The 26603-nt window shown below is 45.4% G+C and overlaps 1 protein-coding gene across 1 annotated transcript in view; it reads right to left on the minus strand.

Moving 5' to 3' along the window:
• The window catches only part of VPS8 (VPS8 subunit of CORVET complex), a 65060-nt gene that overhangs the window by 16846 nt on the left and 21611 nt on the right, over nucleotides 1-26603 (minus strand). Inside the window, exons 18-40 of the mRNA XM_063166691.1 lie at nucleotides 26321-26367; nucleotides 25362-25451; nucleotides 24920-24966; nucleotides 24228-24450; nucleotides 23416-23505; nucleotides 22245-22296; nucleotides 21948-21990; nucleotides 21146-21218; nucleotides 19197-19316; nucleotides 18561-18632; nucleotides 16017-16136; nucleotides 14953-15009; nucleotides 14551-14633; nucleotides 13187-13271; nucleotides 12093-12191; nucleotides 9108-9197; nucleotides 8635-8681; nucleotides 4961-5102; nucleotides 4275-4364; nucleotides 3814-3856; nucleotides 2920-3023; nucleotides 1811-1889; nucleotides 445-527 (exon numbers count right to left, since the gene is read on the minus strand). Of these exons, the coding sequence (XP_063022761.1) occupies nucleotides 445-527; nucleotides 1811-1889; nucleotides 2920-3023; nucleotides 3814-3856; nucleotides 4275-4364; nucleotides 4961-5102; nucleotides 8635-8681; nucleotides 9108-9197; nucleotides 12093-12191; nucleotides 13187-13271; nucleotides 14551-14633; nucleotides 14953-15009; nucleotides 16017-16136; nucleotides 18561-18632; nucleotides 19197-19316; nucleotides 21146-21218; nucleotides 21948-21990; nucleotides 22245-22296; nucleotides 23416-23505; nucleotides 24228-24450; nucleotides 24920-24966; nucleotides 25362-25451; nucleotides 26321-26367 (1979 nt within the window). The remainder of the gene's footprint in view (nucleotides 1-444; nucleotides 528-1810; nucleotides 1890-2919; nucleotides 3024-3813; nucleotides 3857-4274; nucleotides 4365-4960; nucleotides 5103-8634; nucleotides 8682-9107; nucleotides 9198-12092; nucleotides 12192-13186; nucleotides 13272-14550; nucleotides 14634-14952; nucleotides 15010-16016; nucleotides 16137-18560; nucleotides 18633-19196; nucleotides 19317-21145; nucleotides 21219-21947; nucleotides 21991-22244; nucleotides 22297-23415; nucleotides 23506-24227; nucleotides 24451-24919; nucleotides 24967-25361; nucleotides 25452-26320; nucleotides 26368-26603) is intronic.

Raw genomic sequence — 26603 nt, forward strand, 5'->3', positions numbered from 1 at the left:
CACCAACAATATTTTGGGCCCAATCATGATCTTTCTGCAAAGCCTATACACTTTGCTGTAGTGTCTTCACAGCTGTCCATCCCAGAGCCTTCACTAAAAGGTTTTCAACAAATTTAGTGCCAAGTTTTAGGAAATTCCTGGTGGCTTTGCCCTTGAACCTGCCAAGTTTCAGTTCCACGTAACTGCAACCTTTTTTATTGTAAAATAGGTACTATTTTATAAAATAGGTACTGTTTTATTTGGTTTGCAGGAACTACTTCAATTACCTTCTCACAGGTCTGTGTGTTCCCACATGTCTCTCCAGCACCTTATGTTTCACCAACAGAACTTTTACTGAAACACTGAACAGACAACAGCTGATCTGATCTCCAACAACCTGGGAATACCTTTTCCCAATAACCCAGTGGCACAGCTTGGTGAAAGCTCCTTCCCTTCAGAACTCACCTGGAGAATTCTCTGCAGGATGGAGGGCAGAGCAATAAATGCAGCCATGTTGTTCAGCACTTGCATTGTCAAACTCTTCAAAGCTGGAATGTCAAACATAACAGCCACAGCAGTTCATTAGGATTCCAGGAGTAAAGAGAGATCAGTCTTACAGATAGAGAGAGTTTTATTTCAGGTCATGGTTTTGGTTTGAAAATAGCTTTTATGTTTTCTCTCCTGCATGTACTACACTAAGCACACAGTTTTTTTACAGCATAAAGGCTGTTTTTGATCCCACAATACCTCTGTATTCCCTTCCACACCCCCTGCAGTAAACACCCCCATTTTCACTTACTTGGTAACACCACCATTCACTTTTCCTATTGCTATCAAATCCCAGTTTGGATCCTTGTCTGTGTTATGGCCCACAGACTCTAAAAGTCCCAGCACTGATCTTTGCATGAAACTTGTGGCTAGATCCTCAGCATGGGTCTGGGATGGAGCAAAAGACATTATTCAGAGAATCCCAGAGTAGTTTGGGTTGGAAAGGACATTAAAGCTCATCCAGTCCCATCCCCTGCCACAGGCAGGGACACCTTCCACTACCTCAGGCTGCTCCAAGCCCCATCCAACCTGGCCTTGGACATTTCCAGGGATGGGGCAGCTACAGCTGCTCTGGGCACCCTGTGCCAGGTCCTCACCTCCCTCACAGGGAACAATTTCTTCCCAAAATCCCATCTAACCCAACTCTCTCAGCCTTTCCTCCCAGCAGAGCTGTTCCATCCCTCTGGTCACCTTGGTGCCTCCTCTGGGCTCACTCCAGCAGCTTTATGTCCTTCCCTGCTGGGGACTGCCAAGATCAAAGCATCTAAGCCCCTTTTTAGCTTCTCTTATCTCTCCCACAAAGGGAGGCTGCTGTTCAGGGGTGCTGCTGACTCAGAAGTGGAGTAGAGAATTTGGCTGGTGTACTCAAGTCCCACTGATTTTATCCATGGCAGCCAGGTGCAGGCAGAGGTGCACAAAGGGCTGGGCATGCACAATGACAGTGTATTCTATTACCTCAGGAGCTCCCCAAGAGCTCCCCACAACCTACAGAGCCTTTGTGCACAATGGGCACCTTGGCTCCTTCAGGAACCACCCTCAATGCAACCAAATTATTAGCACAGCCTGTGGTAGGCTGCTTCTTCCACACAGGACAAAATAAAGTAAATGAGAAAATCCCTATCCACCTGACAGCTGCAGCCTACCAAACACCCAACCCCAGCTCCTGCCAGTCAGGGAGCAGAATATTTAGGAATTGTGTAACAAAACAATTTCTATTCATTCATCAGAGGAGTGACAGCACACAGCTTTTACTATTTGGGGTCACAAATGCCAAAGTACTCACATTCAGAGTGTGGACACTGTGATGAACCAGAGGATTTCTGTGGGGACATCATGGCCTCAAGGAGGGGAAACCAGAGGGCCTGGAATCATGGAATGTGAGGAGAGAACCAGTAAGAACAGGGCAGTGCTAAAAACAAGCTGTGAGCAATGCCAGAGGCCATTGGCCAAAACTCAGTTCCACATTCTGAGAACAGAACTGCATTTCTGATAACTGCTGTGGGACAGAGCTGAAACATGGCAAAGTACCCTCACAGAGCAAAGCACTTCACTGGAATTGTGACAACAATCTGTGTTTGCTTTATTCAATCCACAACTACTTCCCCATGTGAGAGACAAACTCTCCAGGGCAAAGACAGCTCACAGAGTGGGTAGCACAGCAAATGGATCCCAAATGGGAAGAGACATCTAAATTCTCTCCCTATCTGTTGTAGAATGACACCATTGCAGGGAAGAAATGGAGCAGGTCACCTCTCACACCGGGCAGTGCTTGTGAAGAAATTAGAGTTCTTGACTTCCAGCCATGCCACCTCCTCAGGCATGGGAACAACATTCTCTGAGTTCAGAAATTACATAAATTATGCAGAACCTTACGACTAAAGATGGCTTTGTGTGACTGACATGGGCAAAATGGAAACACAACCTCAGTCTGAGGGGATGGGCAAAGCTAGCTCCCTGTGCAAGAGCTGAAGGCAGCTGCATTGCCTCCCCCCTCAGAGCTGGCACTCAGTTCAGGGGCTGTGAACAGCTCTGCAGCCACAGTGACAGCAGCAGCAGCTTTGTGCCACCAGGAAGCTGTCTCAGAGCTCAGGGTGCCTCTGCAGTGTCTGACTGACATCTGTGCCCAGCTTCCATCAGGAGCTGCAAAGGGGGAAAGGCCGTGGTCCCATCCCCTCCTCCCTCTGACCTGAACTTTGTGCTTCATTTCACTCTAACGAGTGAAGATTTCACTCTTAGGCTCCAAACCCTGAGGCACCACAAGGAGAGGCAAACAGTGACTGCCTGGACACACCAGTGCCCAATGGATGTGCAGAGCAAGAGCCATGTGAGGCAAAGCCTCAGGAGACCCAGAGGCCTTGGCTGATTCTGGTGACACATTTTTGACTGCCTTACCTCTCGCTGCTGCTGGTCTAAACTGTGTGAATTCCTCTGGCAAAGAGCAATTGTTTTCATTAAAGTATCTTCAATATTTTCTAGCAAGGAGGGTTCAGCTGAGCCTAAGTGTCAGGGGGAGGAAAAGCAAATTACCATCATGAGAACTGTCAGACAAGTTAACTCCCATTAGATAACTATCAATCCTTCTGCAAAATAAAATCATGCTGCTCATCTCAAGTCTGCTCAGTACTGTCAGCAACTACATTATAACGACAAGTTCTGATTTTTTGGCACTTTTCTGACTAGTACAATAAATTGGGCAGGTAAAACATTTCATTTAATCAAATAAGGAAGATCTTAGCTGTGGTTTAGGATACAATTAAGTAACAGCTATGGGCACTGCATTTAATTAGGTGCCCATGAGTCCTTGGGGTAGTGAACAGCACATCTGTGCATACACTCATTTTCTGTGGGCAGAACATTCTTATTTATATCTCTGAGAAGTTTGCTTTCAAAAAAGCTCCCAACTGTCTCCCATCACTGTTCCCATATAATGCCAGCTGAAGCTCAATAATGAGTTTGAATGGATTCTGAGATGGGAAATGTGTTTGGTAAGCCAGTGAGAGGACCAGTCCCAATGGGAAAAGCTGACAGGGCACCTGACACCACAGACACACACACAAACCATCCCTCACAGTGATCAAGGTCTCTACCAAGATCAGAATACCAGAGTGAGGGAGTGTCATCCAAATAGCTACCATGTCAACAGTGTCACTATAATGCCTAGAAACCTGAAACAAATGCCTAGAAACCTGAAACAATCTCATTATACCAGGTGTCAGACACAAGTACTTCACATTTTGTGTTTATCTGTCTGTTTTTAATAGAAAATGGAATTTAACTCAGTCTTACTTTCATCATCTTGAGTAAGCACCAGCAACTTGCTCTGCAATCGCTGAAACAAAAAAGGGGACACAGAACAGTCAACTTGGGAGTTTAATCCCAAGAATCCTGACAGAAATGTTTCTCAAAGGTGTGGTTACACAGGCTTGCCCCCATTTTCCTCCCCAGCACAATTAACATGGCAAACAGCTTTCCAAGTATGGAAAGAAAAGCAGGAGCTGAAAGATTATTTTTGGCTACGAAAAACAAATTTCAGCATCTAGTATCTTCTAAATGTTTGAAGATTTGTCAGAAAAATATATTGATGCTCTGAGTATGCAGACACTTCCATTTATTGGTATCTGACCAATCCTTCCAAGGATTCTAGTGGGAAACAAATTGAGGAACAAGGACAACATCCAAACTGAGCACAGGCCACCATACTGATAGCATGGCAACAATGCCACATGCAGGATTTGGGAGTACTGTACCTCAAGCATAACCAAAAAGGCACCATGGATATCTCCCTTCTTCTCTAGTAAGTACGAGGAAGCCTCATGGAGCTGGTGTTTTTGAGTTATCTGAATTGAAAGGAAAAAAAAGGTAAATGTCTGTCTGAAGAAAGCTGCCAGTGTTTGTTTATCCACAAGACAATGCCAAGCAGATGGCCAGGGCTGGGAGTGCTTTACCCAGGCTGAGCAGCTCTCCTCCATCTCCTTTTATTTCTCAGCTTGCACTATTGCCACCACCAGCACTCAAAAATGACTGGTACAATTTCCATACAGAGAAGGAACAGTTGCTCTCCCAGCACAAGGCAGATTTTGGCAGTGTTGCTTTGCAAAACCCCAGGCCTGTGATTTCATATACCCCCAACATGATTAATTAGCAGCAACACAGCCACCCTCCACTCTGCAGTTTCTCAGCAGCTTCAGAGCACTAACAGCCCTTTCTTATTAGCCCTGAGACCCAGCTCATTGTTAGTCTATTAAATATATCCACCTGTGCTGCAGAAGAGCAGTTTAGCAGCTCAGAGGGACAGAGAGTGCTAGAAACAGATTGGAAGAGCATCCAGGAACTAATCCATGCCTAAAGTAAAGTATCTTTACAGCAGTGTAAAGGGGTAGGAGCTGATCTGAATGCATCCCATGGCCCCTGTCATCATTCATCTCTTTCCTACCTGGATGGTTTCCTCCAGTCTGCAGCATTCCAGAACTTTGAGTGTCTCCAAAACCTGGTCTGGGCTGTACTGACAGAGCAGCTCGATGAACTGCTCAGTGACACAGGGTGGGAGGTGCAGCAGGTCTTGGTTAATGCCTTCTCTGGAATAAAACAGGCACAAGAGACTAAAATCAAATCATAGCCCAGAAATCTGGCTGGGAAGAAGAGTTTCTTATTCAATTGAGCATTGTCTTTTATCCTTAATGGTGAAGTTAAAAAATCTGGTTTTAAGAGGAAATTTATGCTACTTCTACTAGTTACTGGTGCTGGAGGTCTCTCAGCAGCCATTTCATTTGTTCCACAACATATCCTCCTGATGCCTCAGTACAAATTAAACTCTCAAAGACCCCTGTGAAGAAAGAGACCAGCACAGACCCATCTCCAGCAACTCCACGGCAAAGAGGCACAAAGAATTAGCCTCATTTCCTCAATGAAACCTTATGGTCTGAGTGCTCTGTTCAGATCCTGATTGTCTCTCTCCTACAGACCCTGCTCTGCATGTGCTACTTTTTGCTTATTGTTCCTGAAATTCTTCTTTGACTTCCTTTACACATTTTAATGTTTCATCCCTTTGATCTACCTCACTGAGAAAGGAACTCATACTTCTTTTAGAGAAACATCCCCATTTTCAATCTCTGGGCTCATTATTAAGCAAACTCCTCATGTGCAGAAACAGAAGAGAGAACAGAACTGTGAGCAGTGCCCACATCCCTTTGTCCTGACAGTTTCCCACTGATCTTGGCTTTAAAAAGAGCAACGTGAAGGAGGAGACTTCAGAGTGAGGAGGGAAAGGATGAGGCTTCCCTGGAGCCAGATACAGCACCTGCAACCTTTAAATGAACAGCAGCTCTCTGCCACTGCACATTACACTTCCCATGGCAGTTCTAGGACTGGTGCATTGCACAGAGAAACAGTGGAAGTTTATCCTGCCTACAAAACAGGGGCTTCTGCTGAAGCTCCTCCTAGGAAAGGAAATGCATCAGGGCATATATATTGAGTTTTATTACCTTTCTGAACACAAATTCCTAAGCAGGAGAAGATCTGTTAGTGTGCAAATCCTACAGCCATGGGATGGAAAAGGTCTGATATCCAATATCCTCTATTTCCTGGGAGTTACAGAAGGCATATTACCATTCCAAAAAGGCCAGGACAATGCTGTGGCTTGAGGAAGCCAGGAGAGCAGCTTCTGTGATTACAATGATTATAAATGCAACATGCCCAGAAACAAAAGCCTCACCCATGTACTGATCATAGTGTGCAAAGTATGAGCACAACTCCACCAAAACTGTGCCCAAACTGCTGTGTTCTGACAGCAAAGGGTGGACCTTGAAGGACCAAACAAGAACCCTGAACTCTGCATTCACCATCCACTCCTCCCACAACAAACACCCAGTAAACTCCCCCAGTGCCTGCAAGGAGGTGAGTGCTCTCCTCTTTCTATGGGTAGACTAAAATAAAGCACTCACTATCTAAAATGATCTTGTCTGCCAAGGCAGGAAAAATGGCAAGTCATGCACCTATAGCATGAGAACAAACTTCAAGTCTGGAAATAACTCTGGCACCAAGCATTCATGATTTCCTGAGCAAGCTCACTCTTCCCTCAGTCATTTATTTCATAAAAAACAGAGAAGAGACAACGGAAAGAAAGCTGGATTTTGGTAATTTCTAGAAATAATTGTCAATCCTGAGATTTGCAGGTCCTCTTCAGCTACATGGGATCATTTCCACTCCAATATAACCATATCCAATGTCTCCCTTGCCACTGTCTTTCCAAAAAGCAAGAGAGAAGCACTGGTTTCTCATGAAACCTGGCACAAGGGAGCCCTACAAGTGTCACAGGCAGCTGGGCACAGAGGAGAGCCCTTGGGACAAACCCTCATGGTTTAGTCTGTTACTACATTTATAAAGCCAGAACAGTGTTGCTAAACAAGTTAATATTGTTGGTATAATACATAACCACAAATGCCAACAGACAATGCTTCACTGTGCTGGGGCTTTTTAGAGAAAAAAAAAAAAATCTAGAGTTTAAAATGGAAATGTAGCAAAGACTGTGATTAATGAGCTGAGCAATCCCTACTACATTCTCTGTTTCCTGGGGCTGCTTTATGCTACAAACATTCAGACATTTGGTTTTAATTTCCCCAGGCAATTCCTGTTAACCCTGTTTCCTCCCTTCCCCCTTACACATCCTTAAAAATAAATCTCTAGCTAAATTAAATGGGCCAAATTAATCCCTAATGCAATTCCACCAACTCAGATAGTTAGACCAGCATGATGAGTCTTGTCCCCATATGATCAAGCAATCATTTCTATCTGAGACCTTAAAAAGCTCATTTACTGCTCTAAGAATCTTTACTTTGACAAAAATTTTGCTTCAAAAAAGAATATAAACATTTAGATTACATGAAAAGAGACAGATGTTGCAGAAGAGCCTAACCACTATTTTAGGTATAAATATACTACAAAGTGTAGGTGCCTCTGCAGGGAGATCTGCAGAGCAAGATTTCACCTCCCTCCCTGCCTCTCCCAGGGCACAGTTCAGCTCCTTTCAATAGGTTTTGGGAGAAAACAACTTGCCAGCACTGAGAACAGACCTCAGGAGCTGAGTGTTATTAAGAAGAAGCCATGTGGCCCAGTGCAGCACATGGAACAGCATCCTTGGGGAAAAGGCAGAGAGCTGTGGGGAGATCAGCTGCACAACCTTGTATCCCATTGCTGGTTTGAACACATCACGTGTTGCCTGTGATCAGAAGGTAACTACAGGAGAAATGAGTCTATTTAGCTCTAATTATGGCAGAGTGAAATTAGAGATGTTTATTACTCAGAGATTATGGGAGGCACTCTGTGCATAAGATTAGAATCCAGGTTAATTACTACCTTCACTAGGTGTAAGTGATATCACAGCATAAACAAAGTTCTACTTAACATCCAGCTGGGTTTCATTTCTGCTTAACTACTTTTTTTTTTTTTTAATTAATCAATGATTAACTAAATAATTTTATTTCTTTCCTATAAAATCCAACCAAGATCTTTTTTGATTTTGTTTTGACCCTGGAGAAAACAGGAGGTGTGGAAATGAACACCTTCCACACAAACATGTCTGTAAAACTCAGGAAACAACAAAATGTATGCCTGGGGTTTTGGCATTGGTTTGGGTTGGTTGGGTATTTTTCCTTAATTTACATTAAAATCCAAGAGGTGATTGATTAATTCCAGGTTCTGGCTTCCAAAGCATGCTTTTTATTCCACTTCAACAAAAACTGAAACACTGGCACTAGGATTTAGATAATATTGCCTTTTCCTACTCCTCCTCTTCATTAATCACAATTAATTTGTGATTAATTGACAAACCAAGATCTCTCCCTCAGTTGCATTAACAATTGTTTGAAACAACTGGAGCTGTGCATATATAAATGTCTTGTGGCATTTGATACTGATTTAACAGAAAGAGAACACAGAGCTGAAGCACTGAAAGAACAGGCACAGAAGGAGCAAGTAAGTAGTTAAAAAGAGGAGCCTGCAGTGAAATATGGCAGCAGTTCTGAAACTGGCTATTGATGCACTGGTTCAAAGAATTGATTTGAATCCACGTTTGCACACTGCAGTTTGTAAACAGTCCAATTTTCAACATACCTTGGATCAAGGAGACTCCTCAGGAACTGGAAGAGCAAGAACTGGTCCTGTACAACAGGAGGAGACACAGTATTGTTATTTTCAATTATGTGCTGTGAAACAGTGATCCTTGAACTATATCCACTGAAGGAAACAGTTCCCAGCTGCTGCAGGAGCTGCTCTAGGCATATCTTGCACAAATATTCTGAGGATGTGTTTGGCTGACAACAGCTCAGCTCTGGGACTCCAAGCCACACTAAAACCCAACTAAAAGCTGCAACCAGCAGCTCTGAGCTTATACATTTTTATGGCCAGAACTCTACAAACAGGCCAAATAACTGAGATGTAGCAATTCCTATCAGTGAGTAGCTAGAGCCTATTTTTCTTCTGTTTCTGACACAGAAATACCTCACCGTGACTCTTAGCAATCAATTCCTCAGAAATGACATCCCTACTGCACAGAAGCCCCACACTAATGGAGTTTGACACCTCACCTGCAGGTTGGAGATGATGCTCTCGAGCTGCTCACTGAAGTGAATGGCTGCCAGGTCAGCTGCTTTACCTGGGCTCAGCACCAGCAGCTCCTTGAGGGGGGGAAACACAACCAAATTAATTAATTTTGACTTCACAGGCAATATAATTATGCAGCATCACTGAGCCCATCCATACTGTAACTGCACCTTTGCTGAGATGCAAGTGTAAGGCAATAAACACCACTGCACAAAGAGAGGTATAGAAAAAATAGAAGGGTAGTTGGTAAAAAAGAATTTTTGAAAGTTGATGTTTTTGCTACACATAAGGCCTTGAAGAATACAAAACACCTCACACCAAGAACCCACCTCAGTCCTAAGGAGAGGAAGTTATTCATCAAATTTTCTGACAACTGCCTTTACCCCCTGCCAACAAGACATTCCCAGTGCCAACTGTGAGGCAGCAGGAAAGGGGTAACAATCAACTCTTGGGAATTTCTCAGTCCAATGGAAACAGTGTTGAATTGGCTTGAACTGAACCAAACCAGAGGTTTAAAGCAAGTTTCCTGTAACTGTTCACCATAACTGATACCTGTCCAGACATGAAAAAGCAATTTCTTTATTGTAATACAAGGAAACAAAAATCATCTAGATGCCTGTGGGTCTGCCTTCTGTCAAGCTTGAGCTAAAAGGCTTCATATCTTACAAGTTTACACAACCTGAAATGTGAGCTTTTTGCTTCTAACCCTTCCAAATAAATGAGAAGCAACTGCTGCAAAACAACACTGTGCACCTGGTAACCTGTCCCAAAAGCCCTTGCTGAACCTAAAAACGAAAAAACATTTCTTTCCTGAACCAAACCAACTGTTACAGCAGTAAAGAAAGAAAATTATCAGAAATGTTCATCTGGGGAAAATCCCTTAGCAGTAGCTTGGCCTCCAGACAGACACAGCAGCCACTGAATACAGCCAATGGCAGCAACAGACTGGGGCAAAGGGAAGCAGGGAAGAGCCTGACTATCCATGAGCTCTTTAGGAAGAGCTGTCACAGCTGATGCCTTTGGTGAGGTTTCCAGAGGAAACCTGCCTGCTCCAGAAGCAGCTCTGCAGTGTCTGACCTCACAGCTTTACTGCACAAGCTCAGCCCCTCACTGCGTCCCCACAACTTTCACCCCACAAACTCAGGCAGTCCAAAGCACCCAGGAGGTCTCTAAGCACAGCAGTGCAGAGGGACACAAAGGATGCAGTGGGACTGCCTTAATCCACTTCTCTCTCTTCTCCCTCCTGGGAGTGTCCAGGACTGCTGAAGGCAGGACTGCCAGGCTGGAGGGAGCTGGTCCTATCCCCCTGTCTGGAATCAGTGCACCCTTCAGAGTCCACTCCCCAGCAAAACCTTTGGTGCTTGGGTTTGTATCCTCTCCCAGGTGTGAACAACCTGCAAACATGGTGCTGCTCAGACAGCCCTTGAGGAGACAGAACTGCCACAAGGCATGTGGGTATGAGGGTAGAAAAGAACCCTTGTGTGACTGAAGAGAACAGAGTTCATTTTTTAAAGATAAACATCAATGAACAATTGCTGTGAGATGATGGGAAAAATTTAAAGTGGCACTGATGACAAACTCCACTTTCTGCCATAGAATCACCAGGAAAGCCTCTCCAGACATTGCTGGTTTTGCCTGAAGAGGCTGATCTGCTGCATTCATAGCTCAGCAAATGACAGCTGTCCTAAGAGCTGAAATCACAGCTTCACTCCAGTAAAGTAAAGTATTATTTACTGTTCCAAGTCTTTTGAATGTCTGAGAGCAGGATTAACACAATGGAAAAGGACAAAAGCCCACAGCAGCCATCAGGCTGCTAAGCCACCTGCTTTACCAGTCCTGAAGATGCCAAATGAATCAGAGAGCTGGGCTCAGTGACAGTACCTACAGAAAGGTGACCCACAGAGCCCATCACCTGCCCAGCAGCCTCTGGGGGACCAGGGATGCAGCAGGGGAAGGAAGCAGACACAAGAAGCAGCACACCAGCTGCAGCCTGCCCAACCTGGAGCCCCAGCTGCTCTGATGAGGGTGCAATGAGTCAGGCCTGCTCAGAGCCAGCACAACCATCCCCACCAGTCCCACAGCTCTGCCAGTGCCTCTGGAGAGGGGCTGTGAGCTCAGGGAGCCACATGCCAGGCAGCAGCATTCCCAGGGTTTCTTTGTGCATTATCTTTTGAATCACTCTCCCTCCTGGTCCATTTTCTCATTAGTCATGCACTACTTGCAGATGCTGGTAGAAACTAAAGTACTCTGGATGTGCCCATTAGCTTTTTGTCTGCCTCACAGGATACAGATTCTGTGGTCATTTTCTGCTAAGGAGTGCTGTCTGTAAGGCTTGTTTTACAGACAGAATTATTTTCCTGGCTTATCTCCAGATCACCCTGGTGGGAACTGACAGTACCTTATAGGAACTAGAAATATTACAGATTCCCCACATCTACTGACTGGACAATCATTTCAGACATCTTCATCCCCTGAAGCTGACAGAGACTGAAAACATGGGAAAAATTATTAGTTGGAGGAGTCCAGCAGCAGCCTGTGTCTTACACAGAAGTCATGATCCCATCATTCCCCAGGTTAGCAGTGCCAGGGCACCAGGGCTGAATGCACTCATCAGTGTGAGGAGCTGGATCCCAGAGCCTGTGAGGTCAGTGATGTCCATACCCTGCCTTGCTGCTGCTGCATGCTCAGGAGATGGAACACTGGCTAATGGATCCCTCTCCTGACTGCCCATCACCCCCTGAGCAGGCACCATTACCCAAAGAGCAGCACTTGAATCCAGGAAGGCCAGGAAGGCAGCCTGACTCTGAGAGGCACTTACACTGATGTGGGAGAGCTCTGAGCTGACATCAGAGCTATCTCAACAGCTGTGACTCAGCACTGGACACTTGTGCTTTGGAAAAGCAGCCAGCACATCCAAGAGCCATGAGCAGGAGCTGAGGGACTGTGGGTGCAGGATATACCCTACCTACCTCTATATGGTCCAAAGCTTTCTGCCACACCAGCTGCTTCTCCTCTGCACTGTAGCCAGGCATGGAGAGGATGTTGTGGATGTAGTTGAAAACTTCTTCCTGTAAGGCACAAACCCATAAATGCTGCAGTGTGCTCTGCAGCACCACTGACAGCACTGGCTTTTGGAAACCAGAGTGCTTCCAGCAGCCTTGGCATGACCTCAGGGCTAGTCCTCTCCAAGTAGTCAGGATGAGTTATCTGCAGGGAGGCTCTATGTCCCTAAAAAGTTCCTGAAGGAAAAGAGAGCCAAGGGGAACCTGATGCTAATGTGTTGAACACTGAGGCCAAAGAGAATTGTTCTTCCCCTACCAGAAATGTCTCCCTCTTACCCACAGGGAAAAAGGACAGGACATCACTTGAGCTAGGAGCCCAGGCAGAGAGAACGCTCTGCCAGGGGGTAGCTCAGTTTTCCCAGCACATTCCTGAGCTCCTCCCTGACAATGGCCTCTCCCCCAGGCTCTCCTGCACTGTTACCAGCTCAGGTGCTCTCCTGTGTCATGGTTTTTGGCCACTTCACTATCACAACCTCCTCTTCTGACTCCTTCACCCACACAATGTTCAGTATTGTGGGTTTATAAGGACCTGGAGAGGTCACATTTGCCAGACTCTCATCCCAACTTCTGTTGGTGGTAGGGAAGGGAACACCTCAAAAACTGTGGCAGGTGTGCATGCTGAAGGTAATGGCAGAGAGATTGTAAGGTCAGAGAGCCTGTGTCCAGGGGAAGAAATGTGGGGACCAATGGCAGAAACAAAAAAGCACTGCAGTTAGCCACATCTGCAGTAAATCCCACCTTGCACTCAGATTTGATGTACCAGCACTAGATTTAAAAATAAAGGAAAACTCTGAAACATTAAAAAAAAAAAAAAAAATCATCTCCTCTCCACTAGACAGACAAACAAACAGCTCTGACTACAACTAAGAAACCTGAACTGTTGAGGGCATTTTTAAGGTGATTATGCTAGAAGAGCAAGGCAGCTGTGCCCAGTCACTGTGGCCAGCAGCACAGGCTGCATGGCCAGGAAGCAGAAAGGCAGGAGCACCAGAGCTGCTCACCTTCCTCAGGGGATCCCGCAGGTAACAGCCGATGATTTTGTCATAGCGAAGCTGCCGCTCGTACATGAACTCACAGATCTGATAGCTGAAAGGAAAGGAAACTTCCCAGGTCAGGAAAAGCACTCAGCTGAGCCAGCACCACAGACAGGCAGCACTTGGAAGTGTCTCACATTGGGGTTTTCAGCACACAGGCTGGGTGGCTCCAGAGTGCTGGAGTGCCATTTGTACCAGCCTCGGGCCAACCTCAACCCCATCAGGGTTGCCCATCAAGCTCCCTCTTCTGGGAAATTATCACACAGAAGAGAGAAAAGTGGAGTTACTAAGGGGAGAGGTAAGGGACAGAGGATAACAACTCTTAATGAAATCAGGGCTCACAGGTTCTGCTGTCAGAGATGATCTCTGTTTCCACAACACTCTGCTCTAAGTTAGGTCAATCCACTACACTTAATTGAAGAAATTCACTAAACATGACTCAACAATGTGTTATGACACAGCTTCCTACCTTCACATTTTAATAAACATCTTCAATATTTTGAGACTTTACATAAAATCAGATGTAACTGAGTCAAACCAAATCAAGAGTCTGACAATTAATATTACTCTATAGCTCTTTCAGTTCTGATGGAAGTGGCTGAGCTGGAGGGCCTGGCTGTCAAATTCTCTGAAGCAAGGAGAAAAAAAATCTGTTTATCGACTCTGAAAAATTTGACTGAGTTACTCCTTTTAGGCCACACAGAAGAACAGGCATGGCACACCCCCCACTGCTCTCCCTCTGGTCCTTTGTAGCATGGTGGATTCATTCATGCAACACCCAAACTCATGACCTGGATGAAGATTCCCTCTCTGGCTGGTTTTGCTCTGACTTGACAGACTCCTTCTGGAATCATAAAGCATCTAAAAGAGATGCTGGAAATTTTCAGCCTTTCCAGACACTGTTTTTGTATCTCCTACAAGTACCATGGGGATAGCTCCAGACCCCTTCATGCTTTTAAATCCACCTGTGGGTCTCACCCCAACCAGGCACCTCCATCTGCCAGGGGTAGAGCACTCCAATAGACAAATGTACCTCTGAACACAGCCTGGCCTCTAGGATAGGGAATGTTAAAACTCATCAATTCCCACACAGTTTCTCCTGAAGGGTTTCCACAGCTCTACCCTTCTTTTCTGAACAATGCTTTCTCTGAGAACACCCAGGAAAGAAAGTCTGGAACCAAATGTGAACATCTTAAATGAAGCATGATGTGAATGCACAGGGAAAATAACCCCAAACACAGTTACAAAGTAGAAACAAGGAAACTGGAGCCAGGAAAGATGTGTGGAAGAGATTTAAAGGCAGTTTTTATATGTTGTGTCCAGTAACTCACAACTCAGCCTTCTCTGCCATTTGGATAAGGCGGCTCTCCTCAAACTGCACGATCCCTCCTGCCTGGAGCAGCTCCAAAAGGACCTGCAGGGATTGAACAGCAGTTGAACACCCAGTGCCACTACAAGCCCACTGCTCCTGCTCCATAAAACATGGTAAGAACACAGGGCTGACTTTAATGATTTGTTAATTGACTGTCCTTTAACTATGAAGGACATGAGTTATGAGAACTTTCCAGCCTCTGTTGTTGTTCCTGCAGGCAGTGCTGGGGTGGGACCCTTCCCTCCTGCTGTGCCCAGCACGGCCCAATATTCCCATGCCCATTCTCACTGCCAAGGCCAAGTTCTGCTCCACAGCCTGGCCTTGCCTGGTGCTCCAAGGAGCATCCCTGGAAGGCTCTCACCTGCTGCCTCTCGGAATGCCGGGAGTCGTCATCCGGGCTGCACAGGAACTCCAGCACCTGCCAGGGAGAGGGGGTGTGAGCCAGGCCTGGCTGGGAGCACAAACTCCCCAGCACAGCAAACCACCACACAACAGGGCCATCTGAATGCACCTGGAACCAAACTGGGAATACTGGAATGGCAGAGAACTGCTGAAAGACTGCTGAGAGGGAAACACAGGACTCTGCACCAGGATCTAGAACCAAACTTTAGGGAACTTGGGGAACCCCAAGTTTCTGCTTCAGACTACACACCAAACAGCTGACATCACTACACTGACCCACTCTCCTGGACTGTGCCATCTCATCAGGAAAACAGGAAATTATGTAATTCATAACATTTCATATATGTGGAATAAAAGTGTTTAATCCAAATCTTTTTAGCTACGAGTTCTTCTTAAATTAGGACCAAGGACATAATATATTCTAATTCATTTTCATTAGTGCTCATACATCCCTATTATCATCAGTCAGTGAAGCCTCCTCCTCACTCCCAGGAATTTCTGTGACTTAAGCTGGGATACAAAGTTAACTCATGCAAGCTTTGGGCATAAATTGGGGTAAATTCCTTTTTCAAACAGCAGAGAAGGTAGTGGCCAGCTGAACTAAAAATTATCAACTACACTTATGTGCTCTGTAAGCTCACTAATGTAATTTTAGTTGATACCCCTTATGCCAACTTGGGTTGGAAGGGACCTTAAAGCTCATCCAGCTCCACCTCTCTGCCATGGGCAGGGACACCTTCCACTAGACCAGATTGCCCAGAGCATCATCCAGCCTGGCCTTGAACACTTCCTAGGATGCAATGCTGTTTGTCCCACAGCTCCAGCCAAGCTGAAACACTGTGTACTGTGCTTCCATGGTCTGTCCTACTCTGCTCCTGGGAAACCACAGCAACAGCCCAGCAAGAGGCCACCTGGCTACAAGGCACCAGTTCCTCCAGACCTGCTCCAGCCTACAGCACTGAGCACACTTTCTGCAGAGGTGCATCCTGCCTGGAATGTCACACACACATCAGGAATACTTGCCTGGTCAAACAGTGTCCTGTTGACAAACAAGGTGTTGTTGGGCTTGGCGAGCTGCCGGGCAAGGAAGGTAAAGAGACAGCCAACCTGTGATGGGGTGAAGTCAGAATTCTCCACCATGACCTGAGAAATGTTGGAGACAAAAGGGAAAAATAAACCCTCAAGGAGTTGATTCTGCAGCTGCCTTTGAGAGAGTAACTGGGACAAAAAGAAATTCCTGTGAGCCATTGTGTGTCCTCCTACCCCAGACACCTCCTGGTGTCAGTCCATCCTGAAGGTCAAACCCAAGTCCCCTTCCCCAGCATTCAGCTGTGTCACCTGAAGACACAGGCAGTGGATGTGTCCTTGCTAAAGCACTTCTGTCCCAAAGCTGAAGAGGCTCCACCTCTCTTCCCTCTACTCAAGGGAAGAATTCTTGCATGTCTCTGTTCTTCAGGTGTGAAGAGGCTCCAAACCCACATTTATCTCTGCCTCTGTAACCTGTGTTGCTCATGGGACATGGAACAGCTTCTGAGCAGAGAAATGCTGTCACATGGTTACAGTAAAATTATTATAGGAGCAAACAACCCCAAACACCTCATTTCAAGCCCCATTTCACCACTTAACTGTGGCATGCAAAGAACTACTCTAATAGCTAAGAAACAACTGCAGGTTTGGGAAAAGGTTTTTCTCACATTATGTTAGCATTAGTCTAACAATATCTAGAGAAACTTGTGACTGTGCTGACCTGAAATTACAGAAAAAAGGAATATCTAAGAGTCACTGCAGAAGGGATTAGAAATCCAACAAGTGCTTTTGACCTGTCTGGTGTAAAAACCATGAGCCTGATGTGTCCTGACTTGGTGTCTCCTGCTTCAAAAAATCCTAAATCCCAAGTGAAAGTGAAATGCCCCTGTTTGGAGAGTCCCCTCTAAGAGCAGTGTGTTTAAGCTGGGAGGAAATCCATCACCTGGACATTTCTGCCAGCTAAGACCTAAGAACTGCTGCAGCAAAGCCCATGGAACAGCTCACAGTTTAGCATCTCACTCAGAGCTGGGGGGAGTCAGCGGATTTCCTCAAGTGACCCAGAGTTCCAGACCCCAAGAGATGCTAATGCTTTTGTGACACAAGAGAGGCAGGCAGGGCAGACACATTAGAGAATCAAGCAGAGCTCTGCTTGAGACACCAGCTAATGCAATCATTCCTTTTCAGTTTTCATTTTCTGTCAAAAAAGGCTATTTCTTACAGGAGCCTAGTCAGAACAGCACTACCTAACACCATTAAATATTATCCACTGAAATATCTGGAGTGTTTTATTAATTTTACCTTTGTTTTTGACAAACTGAGTCCTTGTCAGGCTATGTGAAGATAAACATACTGCATCCCTGGAATAGAGCAACTTCCCAGAGGCTGCAGACCAGCCACATAGATGATTAATTTGCCAAAGTTTTGATCTGCATTAGCAGAATGTCTGTGTTCACCAAACTATTTCAAAAGCAGAGCTACCTCCTAGGTGTTTTCTTTATTGCTTATGACAAATTTAAATTGAAAGCTTCAAGAGTTTTAAACTTTTAGATAAAAGGACAGCAGATTCCAGACCAAAGGACTGACAGTTTTCTTAACACCACATTGTTTGCCTGAAGATGCAATGCTGCAGCCCTTCTCAAGCTGCCCTCCTGCCATGACAGGAACACATCCCCAGCAGCTCTGGAACATGGCTGCAGTGTGCCACCTCCTGCTAACAGCAGCTCAGGACACAAAGCAGAGGGGCTGAGCCAGCACAGGGCTAAAACACCCTCAGAGCTGCTCACAAAACCCCTCCCAGTGGCATTGTCTCAGCCCACTGCAGCAGCACTGCCACCCAAGTCACTCACTGTGCCCTTGTCTCATCCATCAGTGATGACAGGGACAGGGAAATGCTACTTATGGTATGTTTATACATAAACAGCTTCCAAGTGGAGTCACTCATGATTAATGGTGACAGCTTGGAGGGGAAAGCAAACAGTGCTTGGCAGTGAGAGCTTTTAATGGGAACATCCCTTGTTGGGAACAGGGGCTGGGGGTGACAAGTGATTTCCAGAGCACCAGGCTGATAAGTGACATTTCTCTTCTCTCCTAAACTAAAGATAGGCCTGTCATCCTGGAAATGCTGCATCCCAAACATAACATTGGCAGGCACAGGGAGCAGGGATTCAGCAGAAAAGCAGTGGCACCCTGCCAAGCACAGCTTACCTGGGACCTTTTTCATGCTCAGAAGCAATCAGGGAGGAGATTCAATGAGAAGCAGATCAAAATAAGCTTAACAGTGCAGAGATGAGAAATTTGACAAAGCACCATCCAGGTGAAATCACAGGAAAGGAGACCTCTCTGTCAGCACATTTAAAGTGCATGAATCATCACTTCTGAATACCCAGCCTACAGCTTTGGCTGAGGTGCATCCATGCTCCTGTCCAGCACCTATGTCAGCAAGGGCAGGACTGGAAACACCTCCTCCAGATTGCAGGCTGAACTGCAGAGCACTGCATGCCATCAGTCAGATACAAACAGCTCATTCTTCGGCACACTCACTTTCAGAAGAATGTCCACAATTCTCTGTTGATACTCCACAGCTTGCTTGTCATTCTTGAAGTCTTCAAAAGTCTGCAAGAGGCAAAGCACTGACACCTTGAGCAGACTGTCTCATAATAACAGCAAACACAAAGCAGCAGCCACATCACAAAGCAGCCAGTGTTGGTTTAAGTCCTTTCTCTGCATATCCCTAAACAGCAGGTTCCAAGACATAATTTGCTCTTTTGTAACTACCAAAATGATTTTTACACATTCAGGTAGAATTAATGGGTCCAAATAGACATAAGAAGTTCTAGAGATTTGGAAAGTAAGAAAGACAGACTTCCATGCAGGAGATGGAGACAGGCACTAGAACACTCTTTACAAATATATTATTCTTGTTTTATCTCTGTTTTAAAGACAGCCTCTGTTGCCAGAACTTTCACTGTGTAATGTCATGTTCATCACTCTGTATTTAATGCCACAAAGGACTACTGTGATTCCCTCTGATATCTTACAGAAAAAGCACCAGAACTGTTCCTTCCCCAAGCCAGGAACTCCTGGTTTAGCAAAAGCACAGATGTATTGACAGGAACCTCAGTGATGATGGGAGAACTGGCAGAGCATTTTTCCTCTCAGAAAGCCAGGGTCTCTTACCAGAGCCAGCACGTTGAGGAACTCCCGTGTGTCGAAGTGCAGCAGGGTGCGAACGTAGGGATACACCTCCTCATCCACTGAGCCCTCAGCTGAGTGCAGCCTGATCAGGAACTCAAACACCTGACAGGACAAGGCAAGCAAGGACAGCAGGTTTCCTATGGATTTCAGATAAATAGGAGCACAAGTGTGTGGGAAAGCAGCACTGTTATCTGCTTTGTACTTGAGCTTTAAAGCCCCTTAGGAGTCCATCGGTTCTTATTTGAGTGGTGTTTTCTGTTGCTTGCCAGCCCCTCCTAAGACTCACCAACCAATTTAAGATCAATCAAAACTTAAGATCAAACAAAAATAAAGGCTTATTTATACTTGCAGATAGAAGTGTGTGAAATTAGAAAACTCCCTCTCCCCCTTCCTGGCAGCTTTCCTGGGAAGCTGTGCAACTCCCCCTTATCCAGGGCACAGCTCCTTCTCCTTGTCAGCAGCTCACTTGGGAACAGCCAGTCAATCTGCCCCCTCACTGTGAGGCACAAAGCTTTTGGCACTGCAAAGACTGACTGAGGTGCTTTTCAACTCTTGTCTCTTCCACTGACTTAGCAGTTCATGAAATTTGAGGGCATCTTCCAAAATAAACTCCTTTTAGTGAGCCCCTGTTTAGACTGTCCCAGGGAACCCAGAGGGCAGGGCCAGCTGCAGGAGTCTGAGGCAGGCTCACAGCAGAGCTGGCTGCCAGCAGCAAGGGAGCAGGTGGCTCCAGGCTGGAGCAGCACACAGGAATATGTGTCAGGTACACACTGGGATCCCATGGAAAACTGACAGGCCATGTGTTCTCCCAGCCACCCTCTGCAAGTTTCATGTTCCCCCATTTACTCCTGCTCTGAGCTCATTTCTGGCAGCACAGTGGCAGTGAATCCAGCAGGATTTAGCAGCTTGCCTGTCAGATCCACACCTTCCCTGCTGACCTCTGGCAGCTGGGAATGCTTAAGAAAATAAAACAAACCCACCAGACACAAAGGTGTTACTTAAACCCAGCTCTCAGGAACACCACCAGGAACCACAGAAAGGAGAGGCTGAAGGCTCTTCCTGGGGCTGCTGCCGCTGACTGGGCTCCTGCTTCCCCTCAGAGCCTGAGCAGGAGGCAACAACCCTGGGAGAGGGCAACAGCCAGTGCTTGGCCCAGCAAAGTGGAGAGGGCTGGTGAGCACAGCTGCTGAGGAAAGAGGCTGCAGGAACCCAGAGCTACCACGTACATAGAGCTACAAGTATCCATACACAGAAAAACCACAAACAAAAACCCACCCCACATTCAAAACCTGGCTGTTCCATTGTACTGTAAAGAGGAAGTGCAAAATAAAAAGCACTTCCTTCTCACTGGAACCCTGAAACTGAAATGAAATGCTAAAACACCAAAAAATATTTATTGTAATGCTAGCCAGAAACTTAGGAAGTTTTGTGAGCACAAAAAGCAATGATAAGTAACATCCTGTTTCAAAAAATTGTCAGATTAGTCCAAAGGAGTCAAAAGCCTTCAAGAAACCCACAACCAAGAGCTACTTAGAGACATTTCTCCCCAGAGTCAATCCAGTGTTAGTTGCATTTTAAACAGGGAAGACCCTTCCATATTTGACACATGAAGTTTACAGAGAAGAAACAGCTACAGATTTCTGGTAACTCTGTGGTAAAGAGCAAGGCAAAAAACCCCAATCACCGAGAACTCTCTGTTTCCACCCCCCAATTTAAAACTGAAAGTAAAATATTACATTTAAATGTTCAGATTGCAACAACTGCTTGATTTTGTACAAAACTAATTTTGTAATTACAGCAGGATACACATATCACAAAGATACAGTTATCAAACTGACAATAATTTTCCCATGGAAACCCATGGAATAAGATATATGCAGCTTTTTCTAAAAACCTCATGCAGGAAAGTTGCCTTCCAAGAGGTTTCTCACCTGATTTTTCACCAGAGGTACCAGATCCTCAGGAATATCACCCAATGGGTATGCACGGCCTGCCAAGCAGCAGCTACAGAAAAGGAGGGGAAAGGCATTTTAGTACAGCTGACATTAAAGACATTGAGAAGTGTTCATTTTTTGACTTAATTTTCAGGATACCCTTAACACAAGGCAAACTAATTTATTTTGTAAATCATGAAAGCAAGAAGCAACCCAGGCAGCCCTGCTGTTAATACACACTGAGCCAATGCACTGTATGAATCTGCAGTCATTCCACAGCAGCAAAATAATGGGAAAGCTCAGTATCTTGCCCAAAATTTTCAATTTTAGGAGGCTGGAGTAATGCAGAAGGTAACTTCACAATCTTGCACAGACTCCAGAAAGGGGATTCACTAATGAATCCCTCCTGTGCAAGCTCCTGCAAATGACAGGGAAGCCAGCAAGGAAGAGCTGAGCTATCCCAAAAGGCAGGGCAGAACATGGCCTGCTACAAAACATGAGGCTACTGAGCCCTTGGTCAAGGAGCTCTGTGTCTCACACAAAACAAAACCAAATAGTGAAATTAAAAACCTGCATCAGCAGTAACTTGAGCTCTAAGCCTCCAACTTGATCCCTCCTACTCATGCACACCACATGCAACAGGAAGGGATTTTAAATTCAAGTGAGCTGCAGTAGGTACCACTGCTATTTTACACAATCTCTCAGAACCTGAAGCTCCCAATGAGGTTCTGCAACTACAGCAAGTTTAAAATCTGGTGCCACCACTAGACAACACCTCACACTTTCTGAAGGACCTTACCTGATGTACACAAGCAGTTTGTTGCCCATCACCACCTGCTCATCTACAAAACAAAAATTATTCATCATCCTTTCTTCACCAGACAAGAGGCAGAGATGCAGTTCTTCTCCCACAAAAACAGAGTTTATCACACAAAGTAGAGCAGCTTTACAAACAGTACTAGAACACTCTTCTGTTCTCCAAGCCCCTTATATTGGGTATGCATTCCCTTTTGCATCTCTTTGTTGGAAGTGACTAGGGATATTCAAAACACCAAGTATCAAAAGTGGAAACCTTAAAAGGGAAAGCATTCTGTACCTGTGAGAGACTTTCCAGCATTCAGTGGAGGAGCAATGACTTTGAACAGCTTCTGTAACAAGACAAAAGGCAGTGCTCAAGCATCTGGAAAAGCTCAAAGCAAAGAACCTGTGTGGTTTCAAAGCAGAGATCAGTGGGGTGTCTTCCCACAGAAACTCTTTATCACCATGTCTTCTAATTAACAGGCACAGAGGACTCCAAGACACTGCAAAAGATGCTTTTTACAGCTAATGTTATGAAAAAACAGCTTTCATTCCATTATCTCTAACCCTAAGCACAGGCCACACTAAAGCAAAGCAATGTTCAGCAGTCCCAGAGGTCAGTCAGAGCAACACCCAACAGCTCCACATCCTGTTCCTGTATATCCTGGAACAAACACTTCCACCACTCAGCAGGGTCCCCAGAGCCTAGTTTGGGCATGTAGAATGAGGATTTGTCTAAACACTTGCCTCCAGAAAGCAAACTTATTTATACTCATAGAGCTACTACTCAGTTTTCATAGTCCTTTTGAAAATTATGACCACCTAAAGAGCCTCCTTCCTTAGAAAAAGCAAATGAGATTACAGCTGCTAAAACTTAGGCAGGTGAAGATTTTCCCATTCTAATGGTCCCAGCTCTCTATTTCAGCACTACTGAGAAAAGCACCAGCAGTGCTTCCATGGTGAAACACATTGGGGTTATAGAGCCATTGACACATCCCCAGAATAACTAGCAGAACCAACAGGGCCTTCAGAGAGCCTAGCAGTGAGTCCTGTGCTTCCTGCTGAAGGTTCCAAGTGCTCAGAACAAGGCCTGCCTCAAGCAAGGGCTGTTTCTGGCCTTTTGTATGAATTGTGCACATGCAGACTCCTTAAATAATCATGTTATTATCTTCTGCTGCTTTTCCTTTTTATTTTATTAACATAACTGTATTTCCTGCCCTAATTCTGCAGAGGATTTGTGCCTCAGCGGGGAATTTGGTGTTCTAAAGCACAGTAATTACAAATCACTTCTCTCCCATACTGCATCCAGTGAAATAAACTGCACATATCACACATGATTCCCCCCTTGAAATGGAAATGAGCAAGAAGGCAGAATACAGAGAATAAAATAAGGCTTTGGGTTTGAAATGCTGTTTCTCAGGAAGAATGTGTGCAGAACATCCCAGCAGATGCAGGAGCAGCTCTCCTACCTCCATGGGGCTGATGAAGTCGTTCATGCCGCTGTTGTAGACGTAGATCATGGCATCGTACAGGCGGTTCTCCCAGCACAGCAGAACCACCTGCAAGGCACCAAAGCACAGAGCAGCTACACAGCTGCCCCCAGCTTTCTCACTCCCCAGGCCCTGTCCTTGCACTTCCATCATCCAAGAGTACAACTTCAAGCAGAATGAGAATGTTCCCTTTCAGAACCACTCTCTCTGAAAACCCCAAACTCCCCAAAGGAGTGTTCAACTTAGCAAGCATGGAATCTCACTGTCTAGAGTCTAACATTCATATGAGGTTAAAGAATAAATTTTAAAAATCAAGTTCTTCAAAAACCTTGCTTGCAGTAGTTTGGTTGGGTTAGTGAATCATAACATCAAGTTTCCAAGCACTTCACCCTTTAAATGGAAAGCCATGGCATCAGAAACAGGACTGCTGAGCAGGAACCCCTCCCTGCTCCACTAACTGCTGTGCAGAATCAAGTACCCAAGCTGACAAACACAACTCCAGTCTTCTGAGCTCCTGCAGCCTTTGATGCCAGGTAAGGTACTCAGAATGGGAAAGAGTGACTGGGATAACCCTGAAGGATTTTCCAACATGTTCAGCTGCTGATGCATTAACCTATGCCAGGGACAAAAAGTGAGGGAACAAAACACAGCCACAGTGTACAACTCCCAACTCCCTGAATTTGATCCCAGGGACACAGGGAAACCCCACATACCATGCTACACTTAGAAGCACAAGATGCTGTAACTGCTGATTTATTCAGAGGAGCTCAATATGCAACACAACCACTCACCTGCTGGATGTCTAAACTGGTGATATCCATATGCACAATGCAGGCTTCCAAGTTTTCCAGCCTGTTCTTGTCTTGGAAGTGAAGCAGCAAGTCTTTCATCACTTGAGCTGTGATTCCCATCAGCTTATCACTCAAGATATATGGCTCCAAGCACTCCAGAAAGATGCCTTTGGCTACAGAGTTCTCACTCATCTTGTCATATATCTGGTTAAATAACAGATCCCTAGGAGGAAGGAATTTAGTTATCAAATAATTTTATTAAAATCTCCTTGCTTATCTATTTTCCTAGGGCTCCAAATTAAACTCCATTTTCTCTGTATTTCCCAGGCTCAGGAACTGAATGTCCTGTTCAGCTCCTGTAGTGGGGCATAAATCAGCTATGGATGTTGCAGCAAAAAAAGTGCTGCTAGAAGGGAAGCAATGAGAATGACAGAAAAATCTCTCAAGGCAGGTTCTTGGTTCAAAGCAACTTTTCTTCTTCAACACATCAATGCAAATTTAAGAGACGGTTTTGGGTGAGCAGTGAGTTCCTGACTTCAGTATTGGTTTTTAGGCACTCCTCTGAACTGTGATGTGACATGTGCCATGGCATGATGTGATACAATTCCTCTACACCACGTGGTGTCACAGGACACAGCACTGGGGGCTACCTGGGGTGTGCCCTGGGGACAGGCCAGCATGGCCAGACTTACATGCGCTGCAGCAGGAGACAGTAATCCACGATGACAGGCACCACATCCTGGGGAGCAAACACAACAACGTTGTAGGGACTGACTGGCAAAAATCCTGCCAAGCAGCACATCCTGCAAAGCATGAAAGGCAGCCTGGCCAACACAGAGCAGAAACAATGAGGTATCTGACTCAGCTGGTGGCTGGCACAGTTACAGGTTTTCCATATGCTGATGCATATGGAAAAAAAGCTCTGCTGACACTCCTGCAGAGCACAGAGAGCACACGGGTTCTGCTCTGCCACCCACGATACCCAAGTCTGATTTTGTGAGGGCATACAACAGGTGAGAGCTGAGCTGAATCACAGCAAGGTTTTTTCAAAAATACACAAGTAATGTTTGTAGCAAAACAAAGTTAATTAAAAAAGCCAAAGGATTTCTACAAGAGTCCTCTGAACCACTATACCTGAAAGTGCTGCTCCATAACCTGGATTTTTCCTTGGTCAGGACATTTCTTCAGAGTCCGATCGGTGTAATGGAGAAGGATTTCTACCATCTGAATTACAACAAATAAGAAAAGTCATTCAAATCCTCTACTGAGGATAGGATTGCTTGGTAGCACATTTCAGACTGGCTTGGGGCTTGGCAGCACTGTAAGCTCTGCTGTCCCATTTTGGGTATGAAGTGCTGTGGGCAGGAAGAAGAGGGCTGCAAGAGATGGTGGTGTGACAATGGCACAGAAGTGCCCAGAGGGATACTGAAAGCCCACACCAACTTTAACTGACCACAGAGCTGGGCAGCCAGCCCAAGAGCCAGTTCTCAGGCTGGTGAACACACCTGAAGCACAAGGCTCATCTGGGCCATGACTTTACCCAAAGCTTAAGTTAAAGTATATTACACAGCAAAACATAGATACCTGCAAATGTAATAACAAGAACACAGCACAGCTAAATAATTATTGCAGTAAGTGTGTACTTTAAACACACCCCTCCCAGAAGCAAGTTCCTGTAAAAGCTGAACTGGATCAGTTGAAGAGTTATTCCATGTCCACATAAACACAGAGCAGCTTCCATCCTCTGCGTCAGCAAGTCACATACTGATGGACATGTGCCAAACAACGGTCAGGCAACTCCAGAGTTACCTACACAAAAGGTTTCTCTTCACTGTGAGGGGACCAGAGATCTCCAGGCCTGGAGCAGAATGTCTCCTTTTGGATTGCTAATGCTGCAGATTTTACCCTCACCTCTACCCAAATGGTGTTTCCAAGTTTTTTCTAAAATTCTGCTCCCAATTTCAGCAAGAGAGGAACATGTACATGTTCTAGAGTTAGTTGGATTAACTCAGGGAGGACAGAAACTGTTCCTTTCAGGAACACAGTATCACAGCACACATGAAAATCCAGTTGGGAAGAGCTCAGGGACTCACTCTGTCAGCAATGACTGCTTTCCTCTTGCTCGTGTCCCCAGTCAAACCTACAAAGAATGAGGGAATGAGGTGAAAACCAAAGCTTTTCTCATCTAAGCTACCAGCAGAAATAAAAAAACTCCACAGTTCAGATGCTAACACAACTACCCAAGAGATGTGGAGCTCAGGATATGTAAATACACAGTTTTGTGTTCTACTTTTACCCCCCTCTTCTTCTAAAAGGTTTGTTCTCACTTAAAGACTGCTCCAGCACAGGAATGGCAAGAACAGTTCTGAGTGCTGT

The sequence above is a fragment of the Melospiza melodia genome, chromosome 12 (genome assembly GCF_035770615.1).
Source record: "Melospiza melodia melodia isolate bMelMel2 chromosome 12, bMelMel2.pri, whole genome shotgun sequence".
Classification (NCBI taxonomy): Eukaryota; Metazoa; Chordata; class Aves; order Passeriformes; family Passerellidae; genus Melospiza; species Melospiza melodia.